The sequence below is a fragment of the Haplochromis burtoni genome, unplaced genomic scaffold (assembly GCF_018398535.1).
Source record: "Haplochromis burtoni strain Fernald_Lab_line unplaced genomic scaffold, NCSU_Asbu1 Contig_347, whole genome shotgun sequence".
NCBI classification, from domain to species: Eukaryota; Metazoa; Chordata; class Actinopteri; order Cichliformes; family Cichlidae; genus Haplochromis; species Haplochromis burtoni.
This window is the reverse complement of record NW_024582708.1, coordinates 308,999-325,381: the sequence shown is the minus strand read 5'-3', so window position 1 is coordinate 325,381 and position 16,383 is coordinate 308,999. Positions and strand designations below refer to the sequence as shown.

General features: G+C 40.9%; 3 protein-coding genes across 4 annotated transcripts; all 3 read left to right on the top strand.

Moving 5' to 3' along the window:
- Positions 1-1,621: 1,621 nt before the first annotated feature.
- Positions 1,622-9,450, top strand: LOC102310413 (abhydrolase domain containing 6, acylglycerol lipase). The gene is made up of 9 exons (XM_005942775.3): positions 1,622-1,821; positions 3,282-3,412; positions 4,989-5,148; positions 6,097-6,210; positions 6,407-6,539; positions 6,623-6,780; positions 7,618-7,672; positions 8,232-8,332; positions 8,809-9,450. The coding sequence occupies exons 2-9, from the start codon at positions 3,294-3,296 to the stop codon at positions 8,986-8,988; spliced, it is 1,020 nt and encodes a 339-aa protein (XP_005942837.1). The 5' UTR covers positions 1,622-1,821; positions 3,282-3,293; the 3' UTR covers positions 8,989-9,450.
- A 771-nt stretch (positions 9,451-10,221) lies between these two features.
- Positions 10,222-14,823, top strand: rpp14 (ribonuclease P/MRP 14 subunit). Of its 2 annotated transcripts, none has more exons than XM_005942777.3 (6): positions 10,222-10,353; positions 10,883-11,035; positions 11,124-11,208; positions 12,702-12,778; positions 12,889-12,967; positions 14,687-14,823. In XM_005942777.3, the coding sequence occupies exons 2-6, from the start codon at positions 10,944-10,946 to the stop codon at positions 14,741-14,743; spliced, it is 390 nt and encodes a 129-aa protein (XP_005942839.1). In that variant the 5' UTR covers positions 10,222-10,353; positions 10,883-10,943; the 3' UTR covers positions 14,744-14,823. The 2 variants fall into 2 exon arrangements, with proteins under 2 accessions (XP_005942839.1, XP_005942840.1); XM_005942778.3 differs by having other exon boundaries at positions 10,229-10,353; positions 10,913-11,035.
- Positions 14,771-15,453, top strand: LOC121811744 (hydroxyacyl-thioester dehydratase type 2, mitochondrial-like). The gene has a single exon (XM_042228754.1). It carries the CDS (start codon positions 14,771-14,773, stop codon positions 15,245-15,247), a length of 477 nt encoding a protein of 158 aa, XP_042084688.1. The 3' UTR covers positions 15,248-15,453.
- Positions 15,454-16,383: the final 930 nt, after the last annotated feature.

Here is a 16,383-nt window from a genome sequence, read left to right as displayed (position 1 = left end):
TAGATGCATGTTTACACAGACAATTTGTTAAAAGCATCTTATTCTTCACTGACTGGCAGTGACTGCTTGTTACAACAGCAAATATTTAATATTCTTCATTGTACTAAAACTATATTTTAATCTATGACACACAGACATAAAAGTGTAAAAAGTGTAAAGTGTGCGTGTTAGTCCCCATAGGGAAATAGTTCCTCTGCATTTAACCCATTCACCCAGTGAAGCAGTGAGTGTGAGACATTGATTAATCATCAAAAATTAAACATAACAAATGAAAATTTCACAAGAACAAATCAGGTAGTTTTCTCAAATAAACCAGCTGCAGGCAGAAAAATTAGAATCACTGAGGATTACAAAACTCCACTAATATGTGTGTGTGTGTCTGTGTGTGTGCTGACCTACTACCTGCAGGAATGTGAGGTATTCCTGTGGTTTCTGGACTGACGTTCCCGGGCAGTTACATCACCCAGCTGACCGTCTGACAGCTGCTTCCTGAACCATGAAAGAAAAAACAGATTGGGATATTTTTAGCCCCAAAGTGAGACAATTTATTTGATCTGCAGAGTTTTATGGCCTTTAATAGTGTGCATTGTAAGCAGGGAGAAAAGCTCATCTTTGTATAATATCAGCCTCTGACTACACAGATTATACAACATGATTATCCCTAATATGGCTGAAAATCAGTTTGTTGAGCATTGAAAGCTTCCTTGAGTTTGTTAGGAATGTAAAAGTTATTCATTCAGAAGGTTGATGATCTTTTCACACTCACAGTAACCAACAAACTTAAATGACTGACTGAAAGTGCTGGTGTTTGTGTGCTGATTGGTTCAAAAATAGTTAATGCAAGTTAAGTGTTTCTTAATACAAAGTTAAAATGATGATAATAACTGGCTTGAAGACTCTGCGGCTCAGAAGTCGATGTCACCACCACAGCAGGTCTTTTTATTGTAAATAATCACAAGTTTATAACTTTTCCCCTCTTTTCCAGCTATTTTCACATTTCAAACAATATTACAGACTACTTCCTGCTTTATTATAATTCATTATTATTAGCAACTGTCATACTGTTAAAACCCTCTTATTTAGATCCTAAGTATATTCTTTCCTTTTATTATAAAGTGCTTTTCAGTGTATAATTTAGCAAATGCACGAAGACTGGCAGCCTTTAAATTAGGTTTTTGGCCAAAAAAAAAAAACGGCAAAAGTTCAAGGCCCCTTGGATGATCAAAAGAAGAAAGAAGGAGAACGTTTTCTAGCATTACACACAAGCAGTGACAGATATGTTGCTAAATCCTGACATTGTGTTTTTCCACTTGAGCTCCAATCAGTTCAGACCACTATTTAAATCTTTTTTCAGCTGCTCCTTTCTCACCACAGCAGGATCATCAGCACATTTGGTTGGTCACAGATTTTTAGCCAATGACCTTTCTTATGCAACCCTCCGAGGCTTTTTGTCTCCTCCCAGTCTGAAACTGGGGATCTGCCAGCCCTCCGAGCCACAAAACACTGGACAGAAATCAACTGAAACATTCATTTGAAGAAAATAAATATATAAATTGCTTTAACTTCGACAGAAATTCTGGAGCATCAGTGCTGTTCTCTAAGAGCTGCCTGTAGATGTTGGCGCCCTCTTGTGGACGTGCTCGCACACATCACACATCCTCTGTTTCTGACGGCACCTGAATGCAGCACAGCATTTTTCTTCTGCGGTTTCCCTTTAAGTGCGGATGAAAGGCTGTTATGTAATTTAGGTGAAAGAGGAGGAAGAGCAGCGGACTGAATGGAGGACAGCCGGCACTGACAGCTCGAAGAGGACCCTGACAGGTAGGGCGCCGCTGACCCTGCAGGTGTACATAAACCGCTATAGTACTCAGCCTGAGGTGTCCGCGTTATGTCCGATGTGACGTTTTCAGCAGGTTAAAAGGACACGAGTTTTTAATGTAACCTTTGCATCTGCTGTTCTACCATCAAACCCTCAGTGAACAAAATATTCAAAAAGAGAAGTTTGTCTCTTTAAGCCTGTGACCGTTACGGTTAAAGGAAACTTCCGCATTTTTTTCTCAATGTAAACTTGTTTTACTCATTTTCCGGTTCTAACCTTTAAAAAAACTCCTAACAAATGCACTTTTTTACTTGGTCTGATTTCTACATCAAAGCAAACCTCCAAATCCCGATTACTGTGTATTACTATGGTATATTACGAGTAGAAGTAGTTTATTTTTTAAGCACATTCCCCTTACAGGTGCTTTCTCCGGAAACTGTGAACTTTGCAGCTGCTTCAAAGGTTCAGTGTCTTTCTGGGTCGGGCTTGCAGCGCTAACTGGACGTTGTTCAATGGGTTAAGTAATCCTGTTGTATCCTGTTGATTTTGTGGCACTTGCATTAATTGCGATTTCATGTCAAAATCATAGACTGTATATGAAAGATGGAAGTAATACCTCGACGTTAACTATTAACAACTGCTGTGTCAATTTGCTGTTACCATAAGTTGCCATATTTGACCTATCAAGCCTGGTTCAATGCTGCATTTATGAGATATTGTGTGGAAGCCACGGACGCAGGTGCCTGATAATTAGAGCTAAGAAACAAGCTAACATATGGTGGTTTAGCTCACTGGGTTGAGCAGGCAACTCCTATTACTGAGTTTTGGGTTCATATTTTACACTCAGCTCTACCTGCTCTCTTTCATCCAGTTTTTTTTTTCAAAGCATTTAAGTATAATTAAAATGTATTTAAAGGGAACCTACAAGAAGTTTGTATTATATTTTTAGTGAGTTGAATTTCATTTATTACAAGCTTTTATTATTATAAGCAATGTAATTACACTTAAAATGCTTTCCCACCTTTGCTTTCTGCAGTGGAAAAATGGATCTTTTACACTAAAAGCAAAAAAAAAGTGATGCCATAACTTTGGAAAGCTATGGGAATATTTTTCATTTATCAGCTTAAGTTAGGCTTTGTCTTTTTTTGGAGTAAAGGCATAAATAAACCAGCACATTTCCCTGACTATATGTTTGTTTACAGCTATATGTTTCATTGACTGAGGCAAGACTGAGTAATTTAACTGGACTTTTGTCACTTCAGTACTCTGGATGCAGTACTCAGCGTCTGTTTCTATTATTATTATACAGTATAACACTAGTAGTTACTCTTCTTACTGTCTTGGAGCAACTGTGAGGACACAGTTTCGTCTGGGACTAATAAATTATTCAGGTGCTGCTTGATTATCTACAGTTAAACTGAGCTGAGAGTGCAGTTTGTGATCTGTTTTTATTTTTTTAAAGGAGTCTGCAACGATGGAGCTGAATGTGGCCAAAATGATAATGCTGGCAGGAGGTGTCCTGGTTGTGCCCGTGCTCGCTTTCGTCACCTCCTTCCTGTTCTGGCCTGGAGCGCTCCTCAAGGCGTACAACTGGTAAAGGCACATAGAGGACATACACACAGAGAACAAACAGGCGGGTTAGACTTGTATCTGGTTGGTTTAGGCACACCACTGGATTATAGCAGAAGAAATGGAAAAGATTTTCCACCTACAGTACTCTGCAAAAGTCTCAAGTCATTCCTTATTTCTCATGTTTTGCTTCCAAGCAGCCAGACTTTGTTGTGATTTTTTTAAGTGGTCATCATCAGTAGGTGTCCAGCCTTCTGGAGGTCTTCCAAACCTTTTCTTTGGACATTGGCTGCTTTTCATGAGGGAAAAATAAAGAAATTACAGGTCTGAAAAATTACAGCTGATAAACCGTAGCAGTATCTGAGTCATGTCCTTAAGAAATAGGAAAATCCAGCAAAGACCTGACAAAGGACCATAAGAGTCATCTGACCCTTTGGCTGATCTCTTTACTGTTCACTGAAGTATCATTAGAAATGGTGTCAGTGAAGGGTGGCTGCCAAGAAGCCATTCTTAAGATAAGGAAACAGGAAAAAGACTTGGTGGCTCAGGACTTTTGCACTTTTGTACAGTGGTTTTCCATTTTTCTTATTTTTTATGAAAATAAATCTAATAAATGTTACTCCAAGCAGTTTTCTTCAAAGTTACTAAACCCACCAGATAAAGCCTTCAACAGCAACAAGCAGACAAACTGGACACGCGTTACATTTGAATGAAAATAATGTAGTTCCTGTGTTCCAATACAGCTTCAAAAATGCTTTTATTGTGAAAGAGCCAAAGCAGTGACCTTTCCTTCTGAACTTTAGACTAAGCTGTGAAAAAAACTACATGCTGGCTGATTACTGGATTACTGATGTTGCTTCACTCTGTCTTACACACACACACACACACACACACAAAGTGCTGACTCACTGACATGTAATAGAAGAAGGAAAACATGTGCAAAGAATTAACAGTGAATCTGTGACTGTGTAGAAGATTATCTTTATCTGTCGAGATCATTTTGGTCCCAGATTTCGGGGACCGTTCCTGACCTCTGTTTTTATTTTGTTTGGTTTTTATTTTTTAACCCTGACCGTTGTAAGGGTAGCAGAAATTCACCTTATTATGTTTATGTTGAGTAATGAAGCTGCATTTGTGGTTGATATGAATATCCAAAGTGTTGCACAATAAATTATTAAACAATCACATGAACAAACTATGGAAATAAGTGGCAGAGCATCACTCTTATTTTCATAACAGCAGTTATAAAATGATTTCTACAGGTCATCATCTTTTCATGATAAACCTTTAATTTTCTAGTGTGCTTTTATTTTGTGGGGGGATTTTCCCATTAATGTGATCTCACACCAGTTTTGACTGCACAATGACCCTTTTCATATGAAACCATGTGCAGCTGCAGGATGTTGAACTGAATCCTAAAATAAAGTGATGATCAGAGTCAGAGAAAATTCAGAAACAGTGATCTTGTTTTTAAAGACTACACAATCACATGATTTATTTCATAATGTTAGTGGATGGATCGCCTCATGTTTAATCCTCAAGAATCACTGAACATCCAGAACATGAGACTTTATAACGGCTCACCTGTAAATCTCTGCAGGTATTGGCGCCGCAGGCTCGGATTGGTTGTCCGCTTCTCTCACAGTGGGAATTACCACTTCTGTTATTCCACACGCGGGGCACCAGGAGGCGCAACACCATCACTGCTGCTGCTCCACGGCTTCTCTGCCACCAAGGATATGTGGCTACCTGTTGTCAAGGTTTTTACACAAAAATAAATCAAAACATCAGATGTACATGTTTGTGACAGTGGCATTTTCACTGCTAAAAAAGGAACTTCAGCTCAGCTGTATGTAAATCTGGAAACACAGGGTTGGTGAATTGTGCGTGGAGACGTGGAAGCTGTCCCCTTTGTAAAATCTTACCTTTGGGCAAAAATCTATAACTGTTGAAGCAGATTTTGTCAGATTTGACTGGTGATTCTCCAGCCTTTCTGTCATGAAGTGTATGTAAGTGAGCCTCTGGTGTGTTTGCTAGTGATGTTCGATTCGTGAACGAATCGTTCAATACTCAAGAATCACTTTACTGACTCATGAATCATGATTCACAAGCCCAACTGACTCACTGACTCATCCCTGTTTCTGTTAGCAAACTAATTCGCTTAGTAGAAATATATCTAGCTTATAATTAAAATTGTGGGGGGGAAAAACAACAGCCAGTTTCTTAACAAAAGCATTTCTGCTCTGAACTGGAAGAAAAAGTAGCTCACATCAAGAAAATAGCTCCTCAGTTCACAGTAGCATCGCTCTGCTAACATGCTAACAGCACATTTGAGCTACTCACCCCCTCCCTTCCTGTGTTGAATCGTAAGCGTAAGCGAATCACTCAGGACTCACTAACCCCCTCCCTCCTGTGCTGAATCATAGAGCGAGCGAACGAATCACTCACTCACTCACTCACCCCCTCCTGGCTCACAGCTTCTTCTTCTTCTTGGTTGGCAACCAATGTTAAGGCGCATTACCGCCCCCACTCAAACTTAAACAAATTAAGTTTGAGTGAAAATGTAAATTTTTTGCACTCTCTGGTCAACTGACTCAGTGAATCAAATGACTCAAAAAATCCGATTCACTTTGGTGAGTGACTCATTAAAACTCGATTCAGTAAAAAGAATCAAATTTACCATCACTAGTGTTTGCTTTCTCCTCCAGTTCCTCCCTAGAAACCAACATGTGGTGTGTGTGGACATGCCGGGACACGAGGGGACAAGTCGCACCGGTCCAGAGGATTACAGCATCCGCGGTCAGGTTGAACGAATCCACCAGGTCTGTACAAATTTGTGTGTGTGTGTGACACTTGCACACTTTGTAATAATTATAAGTTTGGAAAAACCACTGGGATATCTTTCAGGGGGAGGTTATTCTTGTAATCAAAGCGAGGCTTCCAGGTTTGGACCACAGCAGAAGCACTGAGCTACTGTCCTGTTTCAAAACTCACCTCTCTGTTTTTCTTCCTGTGTAGTTTGTGCAGAGTATCGGTCTCGATAAAAGACCCTTCCACCTGGTCGGCACGTCAATGGGTGGCAACGTCGCAGGGGTGTACGCTGCCACTTACCCCACCCACCTATCCAGTGTCACCTTGGTTTGCCCGGCAGGTAAACTCAGCAGACGTACCTTACGTTTGCTGATGATGATCGGGTTTGCATAATTCCTCTTCCTCATCTTCTCTCCCAAACAGGCCTGGTTTACCCGACGGACTCGGAGTTCATCAGTCGCCTGAGGGAGCTGGAGATGGGTGAGAAAGATGAGTCGATCCCGCTCGTCCCCACCACCATTCAGGAACTCGAGGACATGCTGAGACTCTGTTGTAACACCCCCCCAAAACTCCCCCGACAGGTACAGGGCTGAGCTGCATGGGCACAGTAGAAATGACTTCACAAGTTTCCTTATCCGCATGATTCATTGTATCAGCACGTCATTAAGACAAGGAAAGATGTGAAGGAGAATTTGTAAGGATTTAGGAGAAATCACATTGAAGTATTTAAACAATGTGACTGTGGGTTTTACGGTTTGCTGTGGTGAAGCTAAAATTGACCAAAGTTTAACTACAATACTTCACCCTGTTCTCAGTGGATGTCTTATTTTTAATAGCTTCCTCTTCCAAATTCATCCTGCAGACTGTCATCTGCTTTATTTTATTCTTTATTCTTTGCACTTTAAGCATTTTATCTACCTCACATCTACAGCCAGTTTAGAATCACTTAACCTCACATGCATATCTTTGAACTGCTAGAGGAAGCTGGAAAAGCAGAACAGGAAAAACATGCAGACTGCACACAGAAAGATCTGCAATGAACTGAGTTATAATGCAACCCTTACTTCACTTTTATCATTGATATGGGAATATCTTTATTTATGGAGCAGTTTCATAAACCCACATTGCAAAGTGCTTCACAAAAGACATCATAACTTTACAAAAGGCGCATATGAATGCAGAGAGTAGCATCCTAGAGAGTATGATATTTTGTTCCTCTGAACCTCCTTTCTTTCCACAAAAGATGCTCCAGCTTGCTTTAGTATTTACAGAATTCAACCATCACACAGCCACTTCTGGGTCACTTTGCATTTAAGGCTTGTAACAATATACCTGCTCTCAGTCACACTGCCAGTACTGCTGTTGCTTTTCTTTCTTTCTTTTTATTTATTTGCATTTGTGTGCATGTGTGTTGTTAGGTGCTGAGCGGTCTCCTTGCCAACAGGATCCCAAACAATGATTTCTACAAAGAAGGTCAGTCCGCTCACCATCACCTGCTCTTTTCTTCTCTTTGTCCTGTCCTCCTCCCTTCATCCCCAACCGGTCACAGCAGACGGCCCCACTTCCCTGAGCCTGGTTCTGCTGGCGTTGTTTTACTGTTAAAAGGGAGTTTTTCCTTCCCACCATCACCAAGTCGTTGCTCAAAGGTGGTCATATGATTACTGGGTTGCTTGCAGAGATGCTTGCACCTTGAAGCAACGGCTGTTGTGATTTGGTGCTATATATATTGAAGTGAATTGAGTTCAAGCAGTGCTCCATCGACAGTCACAGATTACTGAGGGATTTGATCCCTTTGCCTCCTGCCTTTTTTCATTATTTTCTATTTGACATTTCAGATAAATTAATTAGTGAAGGAAAGCACTTTTGATATGACTCACTTGTATAAAGACAGTGAAGCAGGGAGAAAAGCAGATTGTGTTTACTTCTACTCTGCAGTAATCATTTTCCCTTTAGTAACTCATTGCCCCTGTGTGTGTGTGTGTGTGTGTGTGTGTGTGTGTGTGTGTGTGTGTGTGTGTGTGTGTGTGTGTAGTGTTCATGGAGATTGTTGGGGAGAAGTCTCGCCACTCGCTACAAGAAAACATGCATCTGATCACAGTGCCCCTGCAGGTTATCTGGGGGAAGGAAGACCAGGTAAATTCACAACCCCACAGCAGTGACGATCATTAGAAAACAATGTCTCTGCCCTTTGCGGGTAGGATGTACTGCTTCTTTTAAAAAAAACAAAAAAGGAATTAGGGGTGCCGGTCATCAGAACTGCCAAGTGGCCCTCCTCATCTACTTGTGCTCACTACGTCCTTCATATTTAAATTATTGAATCACTGTTGAGAGAAGTTTAAACTTTAACTGTATCCATATTAATAAGATAGAAAAAAATTAAATTGTACTGTTGAAATAAAAAACAATTTCTACCAGGCTGTAAATATGCCTTTTAATGCTGTAAAGTTCGAAGTTCATTTTCATTTGGAAGTCTATACGAATTGACAACAGAGCATGAATATCTGTAAATCTGTAAATCTCCGTCATGTGGTGTTGGGATATTTCAGTGTGTCAGTAAAGCCGTGCTGCAGCGTCACACAGAGCTGTAACACACTTGTCTGAACTCTCAGGTGCTGGACGTTTCGGGCGCCGCTGTGCTGCAGGGGGCGCTGCCTCACTGCCAGGTGACAGTGTTGGACAGCTGTGGTCACTCTGTGGCTCTGGAGCGACCAAGAAAAGCTGCCAAACTCATCACGGACTTCCTGTCTGAGCAGGCAGTCAGCGATGGCAATGTAAAGAAAGTTTCTTGAAGAAAAACCTTTGAACTGTACGCCGACCCCTGACCTCATGATGATGAAGGAGAGGAGAAGTATGATGAGATTTCTACATCAACGTTTATGTCTGTAAAAAAAACTGAACAAACGCACAAAAGTATTACTTTACTTTAAGATATTCCTGATGTTTTCATCTGTATGACTTTTACTCACTGCCCTGCAGGCGGCTGATATCCATAATCTTTAGAGTTTAATGTCACGGTATCAATCCTCACTTTCATGTTTCACTTTCAGAAAACTGCATTGTAGTCTTCTGTTTACAGCTGTTTGTGAACTATGCAGTGGACTGACTGCATAATTAACATCACAAAAACACATCAGACTGAATTTACAATGAAACATTTACTGTTGATTAATATGTGATTTGTAACCTTTAGCTATTAACTTTAATATATAAAGTTAAAAAAATGGTGGAATTAAAAGATTTTGTGTGTTTAAGATTGTTGGTTGAAAAATCCTGTCATTTTGGAAGACATAACACATCAAGTAATTTATTCAAGATGCACAGGAAGTAGTCACTGCCCACGAGGCCCTGCAATTCAGATTTATTTGTCACATGTTGTTAGTACAGGGTCAGCATTACAATGAAATGTGTTTGAAGAGATGAAACATGATTAAAATACTAAAAGTAACATGATTAAAAAAGATAAGATGAAAAAAGTAGAGAGAACTACTTTGCGCAATGTATTGCAGTAAAGTAGCAGTTCAGCTGGGACTGAATATGTAGTTAAACTTCTTTTTACACTGACAGCAAAAGGAGTTTCACTGGTCTGGCCCACTCAAGATCAAAGCAGGATGTGTGTCGAAGAAGATGAATGATGTAAGCTCAAGCTGTGAAGTTTAATATGCTATATGCTATTTAATAGCACCACTGAAAGGTTAGGGTTAGGGTTACAAGTTGTAAATGTTATTTTGACATTTTGAGGGCGACGAATCAAGTCCTGTCAAATACAACCTGAAATTAAAAAAATAAAATAAATGAATAATTAATTTTTATTTCCATAGAGAAAAATGTCATCCATTAGACAAACATTTGGATTATTACCTCAAAATGTTGATTCAGTAACTCAAAAATTCACAAATTAATTTTAAATTATTTTGTCAGAGTTAGTACTGTTGTTTGTGGCAGTGGCAGAAACAAGCTTCCATATCAGGTTTTCAACGTACAAGACAAAATAAGCCGTCTCGTGGCGAAGAGTGATCCATCTTGCAGTTTTACGCGTCTTTGCAAAAGCTGGTTGCGCATGCGCTGCTGGGGTCCCCTTCCCCCTTAGTGAAAGACGTTTCTCTGGGACTGCGGACTTCTCGGCACGCTGTGTGTCCTCCACGTTTTAGCAGCTGGTGAGTGAAGTGCTTCTGCTTTTATTAAACTTCAGAACAAATTAAAAACGTTGATTTCTGTGTGCGGAGTCGATAACAGAGAATCAGCTAGCAGCTACAATAACTTAGCTGAAGCTAACGGGTTCACCTTGTCGAGGGTTAGCCGCTTTCAGCTTCGGGTTTTAAAGGCTGTACGGAGTTTTCCTCGTGTTTTATTGACGTTTCACTGTCAGATCTCTGGGCTTCCCAAAACGTAATATTTTAGAGCTTATCAGGTTTCCTCTGAGGTGTTCCTGTTTGTCTTTGTTGTTTGCTTTTGTGTAAATGTCCAAAGGTCCAGCCCGTAACTAAAATACTTACAAAATGCTTTAAACACCTGCTGCTACAAGTCTTTGATAGTGCACACTGACAGGCCCTCACAAGCTTGTGGAAAATAAAGTGTAACGCACACAGTTCCTGCTTTAGTACAGGTATTTATTGACTAACGATAAAATGCAGACATGACGAAGAGACTCTCTGTAAGCGCCACTGTTTTGATTTTTTTTTATAGTCAGCTGATCCACCTGCTGCTCTTCATCAGACAGAGGCTGAGCCACTGATGCTCTGATAGAATGAAACAGGTGGAGGAGAAGGAAGAAGCGTCTGTCTACCAACGGGTCGTGTTGAAAAACGCCTCACCGTACCACTACCTGAAGGTCCGCCTGTAAGTTCCTCATCGTATTGTTAGAGTTTGATGTTGTGCTGATATTTGTACACACACGCACACTTTATTTTTTCCTCTGTGTCTTTAGTGTGCTGGAGGATGAGTCAACCAGACTAAGTGCCGTTGAACTGAAGTACTTCATCATCACAGGCCTGAAGTCTCTGTATGGAGAGGTGAGACTATGAAGACCGGTGAGGAGTTAAGGAGCTTCTGTGTTTGTTTTACTTGTTTTATTCTCCTGAGTTTCAGAACCTTTGTATAATGTGAGGATTAATTTGCATTAAATACACTATATTGCCAAAAGTATTCACTCGCCCATTCAAATCAATGAATTCAGTTGTTCCAGTAACTGTCTTGGCCACAGGTGTATACAATCAAGGACCTAGGCATACAGACTGCTTCTACAAACATTTGTGAAAGAATGGGTGGCTCTCAGGAGCTCAGTGAATTCCAGTGTGATGCTGTAATATGATGCCACCCGTGCAACGAGTCCACTTGTAAAATTTCTTCTCTAAGGAATATTCCACAGTCGACTGTTAGAGGTATTAACAAAGTGGAAGCGAGCGTGAACAACGCTAACTCAGCATGAAATGGTGTTCTATGTAAAATCACAGAGTGGGGTCAGCAGATGCTGTCTCTATGCCCTAGTGTGCAGAGTTTGCCGACTTTCTGCAGAGTCAATCTCTACACACCTCTAAACTTCATGTGGCCTTCAGATTAGATCAAAGAACAGTCCGTAGAGAGCTTCATGAAATGGGTGTCCGTAGCCAAGCAGCTGCAGCCAGGCCAAGCAAAGCATCGGATGGAGTGCTGTAAAGTACACCACTACTTGTAGTGGTGTAGATTGTAGATGCCGTAGAGTCCATCTCACCTGCAGCGGCATCGCAGGCCACACCCCGCCACAAACGCATACTTATAAGCCTTGCGGAAAGCTTTCCCAGATGAGTTGAAGCTGTTATACCTGCACAGGGTGGGCTGATGTCATATTAAACTCTATGGATTGAGAATGGTATGTCACTCAAGTTCATAAGCGTGTGAAGGCAGGTGAGTGAATACTTCTGGTAATATAGTGTATTCTACCAGATGTGGGGCTCGTCCCAGCTTTGAGGTGACTGTTTGTTTGTGGTGATCTGGATCAGTCTTGTTTGTTTTTGGGTTTTTTGTGATAATGTATCTTCACGTAACTGTCAAACTGACAGTTGAGGTCAGCCAGGGGTCTCCATGTACTAAGATGATCACAGATGAAATTGTGATCTCTAGTTAGAGTAGGGAGCAGGTGGAGGTATGTGCTGGAGAGAAGAGGAATGGAAGCAAGACAGCATACATGAAAAGTACATGAGTGAAACTGCACTAATAAAAAAAAAAATGGCAGAGCAGAATATGCTTAGATTTTTATTGGGATTGACCAGAATGGGTGGGATTAGAAATGAGTGCAGATTAGAGGGACAGCTCAGGCTCAGTTTAGAGCAAAAGTTAGATACAAGGCTGAGGTGGTTTGGATGTGTGCAGAGGAGGAAGATGCTGAATGTGGAGGGTGAGATTGAAGCAGATGAAAAGGAAAGGGAGATGTTCTGGATAGTCCAAACTATCTGAATCCAGGGTCCTAATTCATGCGTAGCGTGGAGGGATGCAGTTTAGCTTTTCTTACTTTGTTTTCACTCCTCAGGTGGGAGCAGCGTTAAACTTTGACGTCCTGAAGTACGATGAGGACACCCTGACCGCTTTCCTCCGTGTTTACAGCAGGTGACCACCGACCATGAGAGAAAGGGGGCGGGGTGGGGACAGCTGAAACTGAAACAGACTAACCACCACTTGTTGGTATCATTTTCTTCTTTTATTGTGTGTGTTTGCAGAAGTTTGGTGAAGCTGTGGAGCTCCCTGACTCTTCTCGGCTCCTACCAGAACAAGGCCTGTGCCTTCAGAGTCCTGCAGGTCAGCAGATTTGATCCCCGCTCTTCTCTCATAATAAGAATTTTCTCAGAGGTGATCCACTCCTAGAGAAGTTAATAGACTAAAGAATCGTGACGCGTGATGACAAATAAATAGAGTTTACATATTTTGCAGAAAAATAAACTCTACCAAACTTGCTGAAAATCTTAACATTTTTTCCTCCAGATTGTCATCATTAAAGCTGCTAATTTGATGCACATTATCCTCTCTTGTGCTAGTATAACATGCTGTAATATACACATCTGTAGGATAGTCTCTTGTTTACAAATGAGGGTGAACAAAGTGAAGTTCTTTACTGATTTTCAGCTTCTGAGCCACAAGTCTGTGAACAACCAATCAGTCACCTTCCACAGAGTTTCTGATGGTTGGGTCTCGTGTGTTTTTTGTGCCGAGCATCAAAGCTCTGTGTCGACCTTGAGACTATCAGCTGTGAATACTTTACCGCCCCTCCCGAACCACATGACCTCTGAGGCGATTATCTCTGCCGCCAGGCACAAAAAATTACGTCCGTGTGGAAGCATTACACATATGTTTGTGCAGAACAATGTTGTGTATTCGCACTCCTGAGCTGAAGAGGAAAGTTCCTGTGCATCAGCTTTAATCTCTACAGATGATACGTGAGCTTTTTTTGTTCTTGTTCATTTTGCTTTTCTGGACACTGCTGCTGTGGATTTAAAATGAAGTAATGAAGAAGTTGCTTTAAGTGTGCACTATGAGGTTTAAAGAGGATGAAGCAGTATTTTTTTTTTACTCTGTTTTAAACAGATTAGTGCCAAAAAAATATGTAACTGTTCTTTTTGTAGCTGCTGTTGTTAGATTAAATTAGGATACAATAGATAAGGTAATCAGTAGGGATTCATGTGACGCACAATAGCAAGGCTGCAATCATGCGGCGTTCACCACCATGAGAAAGAGACTGGGAGGCATGCAACATCATCGTTGACTTAAAGAGGACGTTGCCCTTTTATATTTCTGTCTCATATACAAGGTGTGCTGAAAAAGTTTCAGAAAGGGACTCATTTAGAGTTGCTGATCTCCCCTTAAGAGCGTCTCGTGGACTGTATCAGCAAGGCCGCTCTTTTTAGATGTCTTGGCACTATAGCCTCTTGTGCTGGTGCTTCTACAATTGATGCTGGATTATCCTGTGTGGAATTAAGTTTCAGTTGTGAGCAAAGATTGTGTTGGTGTGGCTAAAAGAAACATCCTGTTTCTCAAGGTGCTCTGTAAGGGCTCACAGATGCATGGACCACAGCTCAGATCGCTGTCTCTCCCCTAGAGGCCCATTATGGAAAACGAACATTTTGTTCTTTCTGTAGGTCAAAACTTTGGATTATTATCTCAGAATTTTGACTTACTAACTAAAACTCCTGTAAAAATGAGCCAAACTTCCAGTAAAGTTGAAGTTTTGAGATTAAAACTCCAAAATTTTGACTTATGATTGGCAAAAATTATTTTTGTTTTGTTTTTGTTATAGAAACAAGCTTCCAACCATAAAACAATAACATTTTTGTAATTTAAAGCCTGAAAATCGTGACCAAGCCTCATAAGGATGATTTTTGAGTTGTGCATTTTGCAAAGGTTTCAGTTAGGTCTCCTTTAATTTAAGGAATGTTGCAGTAATGTTGCATCATTTGTGTTTGAGGAATATTTAATCCAAGACATTATAAAGACCATCTTTCTGTTGCTCTGTGCTGTGTTCAGGTGTCTCCATTCCTCTTGGCACTGACGGGAAACAGTCGGGATCTGCAGCTCGACTGAGGCCGGAGGAGCTTTCTTTTTTTCGCAATGAGTTTCCTGTGGAGGCGAGTCTTTAATAAACCGCTGTCTTCCATCGCAGCGGCTCCTCACCTCAGCCGGTCACTCCACATTGGCCAGCGAGCTTCCCTCACCAAAGCGTTCTCTTCCCGTGACGTGGAGGCGTTCGCTGAGCTGACAGGTGACACCAACCCCCTCCACCTGGATCCGGCGTACGCCAGCACCACTTCGTTTGAGACACCTATCGTGCACGGCGTCCTCATCAACGGCCTGATCTCGGCCGTGCTCGGCACCAGGATGCCGGGTCGAGGCTGCATCTTCTTGTACCAGGAGATCCGCTTCCCGGCACCACTCTACGTTGGAGAGGAGGTGCTGGCCGAAGCCGAAGTCCGCAAGATTAAGATGTCATTCGCCTTCATTGCTGTAACGTGCTCTGTTAAGGATAAAGTGGTGATGGAGGGTGAGGTGATGGTGATGTTGCCTGAGGAGCAGCAGCAGAAGGAGTGAGAGGAGGAGGTGGTCACCCCTCACTGTCTCCTCAAAATAGTATTTTGTACACGAGGGACTTTATTATTGTTTGTTGCTCAAAGCAAGAAAAACATGTTTATAGGCAGAGCATCTAATATTTGTTTCCAGCTCTGCTTTGTTTATTGTTTTGAAATCTTTTGTGTGGAGATAAAATAATAAATGTGTCTTTGAATTTTTCAAACCTGCTTGTGTTGTTATACCCACCTGTTCACTCACATCGCACACACACAACTTTCTTTCCTTCCACCATACTGTGATCCTTCTATTTTCTTTTTACTGACTCATTTCCTTCAGCTGATTATAAGGGTGAGTTTTTTTTATTATGTTTACTTAACATAATGACATGTTAATATTTCCATGTTTCATGATTAATCATGTGAAACAACACTTTTTGAGCACTGCAAAGTGAAGCTGGAGAACTGTTCAGTCAAGTGAACCTTATGCGGCCACTTCATTAGGTATACCCGGTTAGCATTGAGAACTGAAGCCTAGAAGAGTCATTGACATGGTCAACAACAACACTCGGCTGGACTGAAATGATGCTCTGTGCTAAATCTGGCCATTCTCCTCTGACTTCAACTAGACATTTTCACCCACTGAGAAATGCTTGGATGGTTGTACAGAAAGGTCCAAGCAGATCACCAGTTTGTGAGAACACCAGCCTGTCTGGCACTAACAACCGTGCCACCTTCATAGTCACTTAAATCTTCAACTCATTCTGAGGCTCAGTTTGAACTTCAGCTGGTTGTCTTGTCAATGTCTACATGCCCACCTGGCTTATTAGATAATTATATTAACAACCAGTTGAACGTGTACCTAAAAACTGGCTAGTGAGTGTACACTGGCAGAGCACTATTTAAAGCATTTCTAAACTAAACTCTAATCAAGTGGTCATAGTTAAATCTGATTAAATAATTTTTCAAAGGCACAAATCTTTTTTTTGTACGTGTCTTGACTTCATTTCTTTCATTTATGGTTTAGTTTAAATATTGTTTATTTCACACAGATGGCTGTAGATTTTTATTTTATTTCCATTACTTTATTTATTTGATTTATCTCTATCCTTCAACCTGATATTCATTGTTTATTTTTTGACATTTTGGACTAATTTAAAG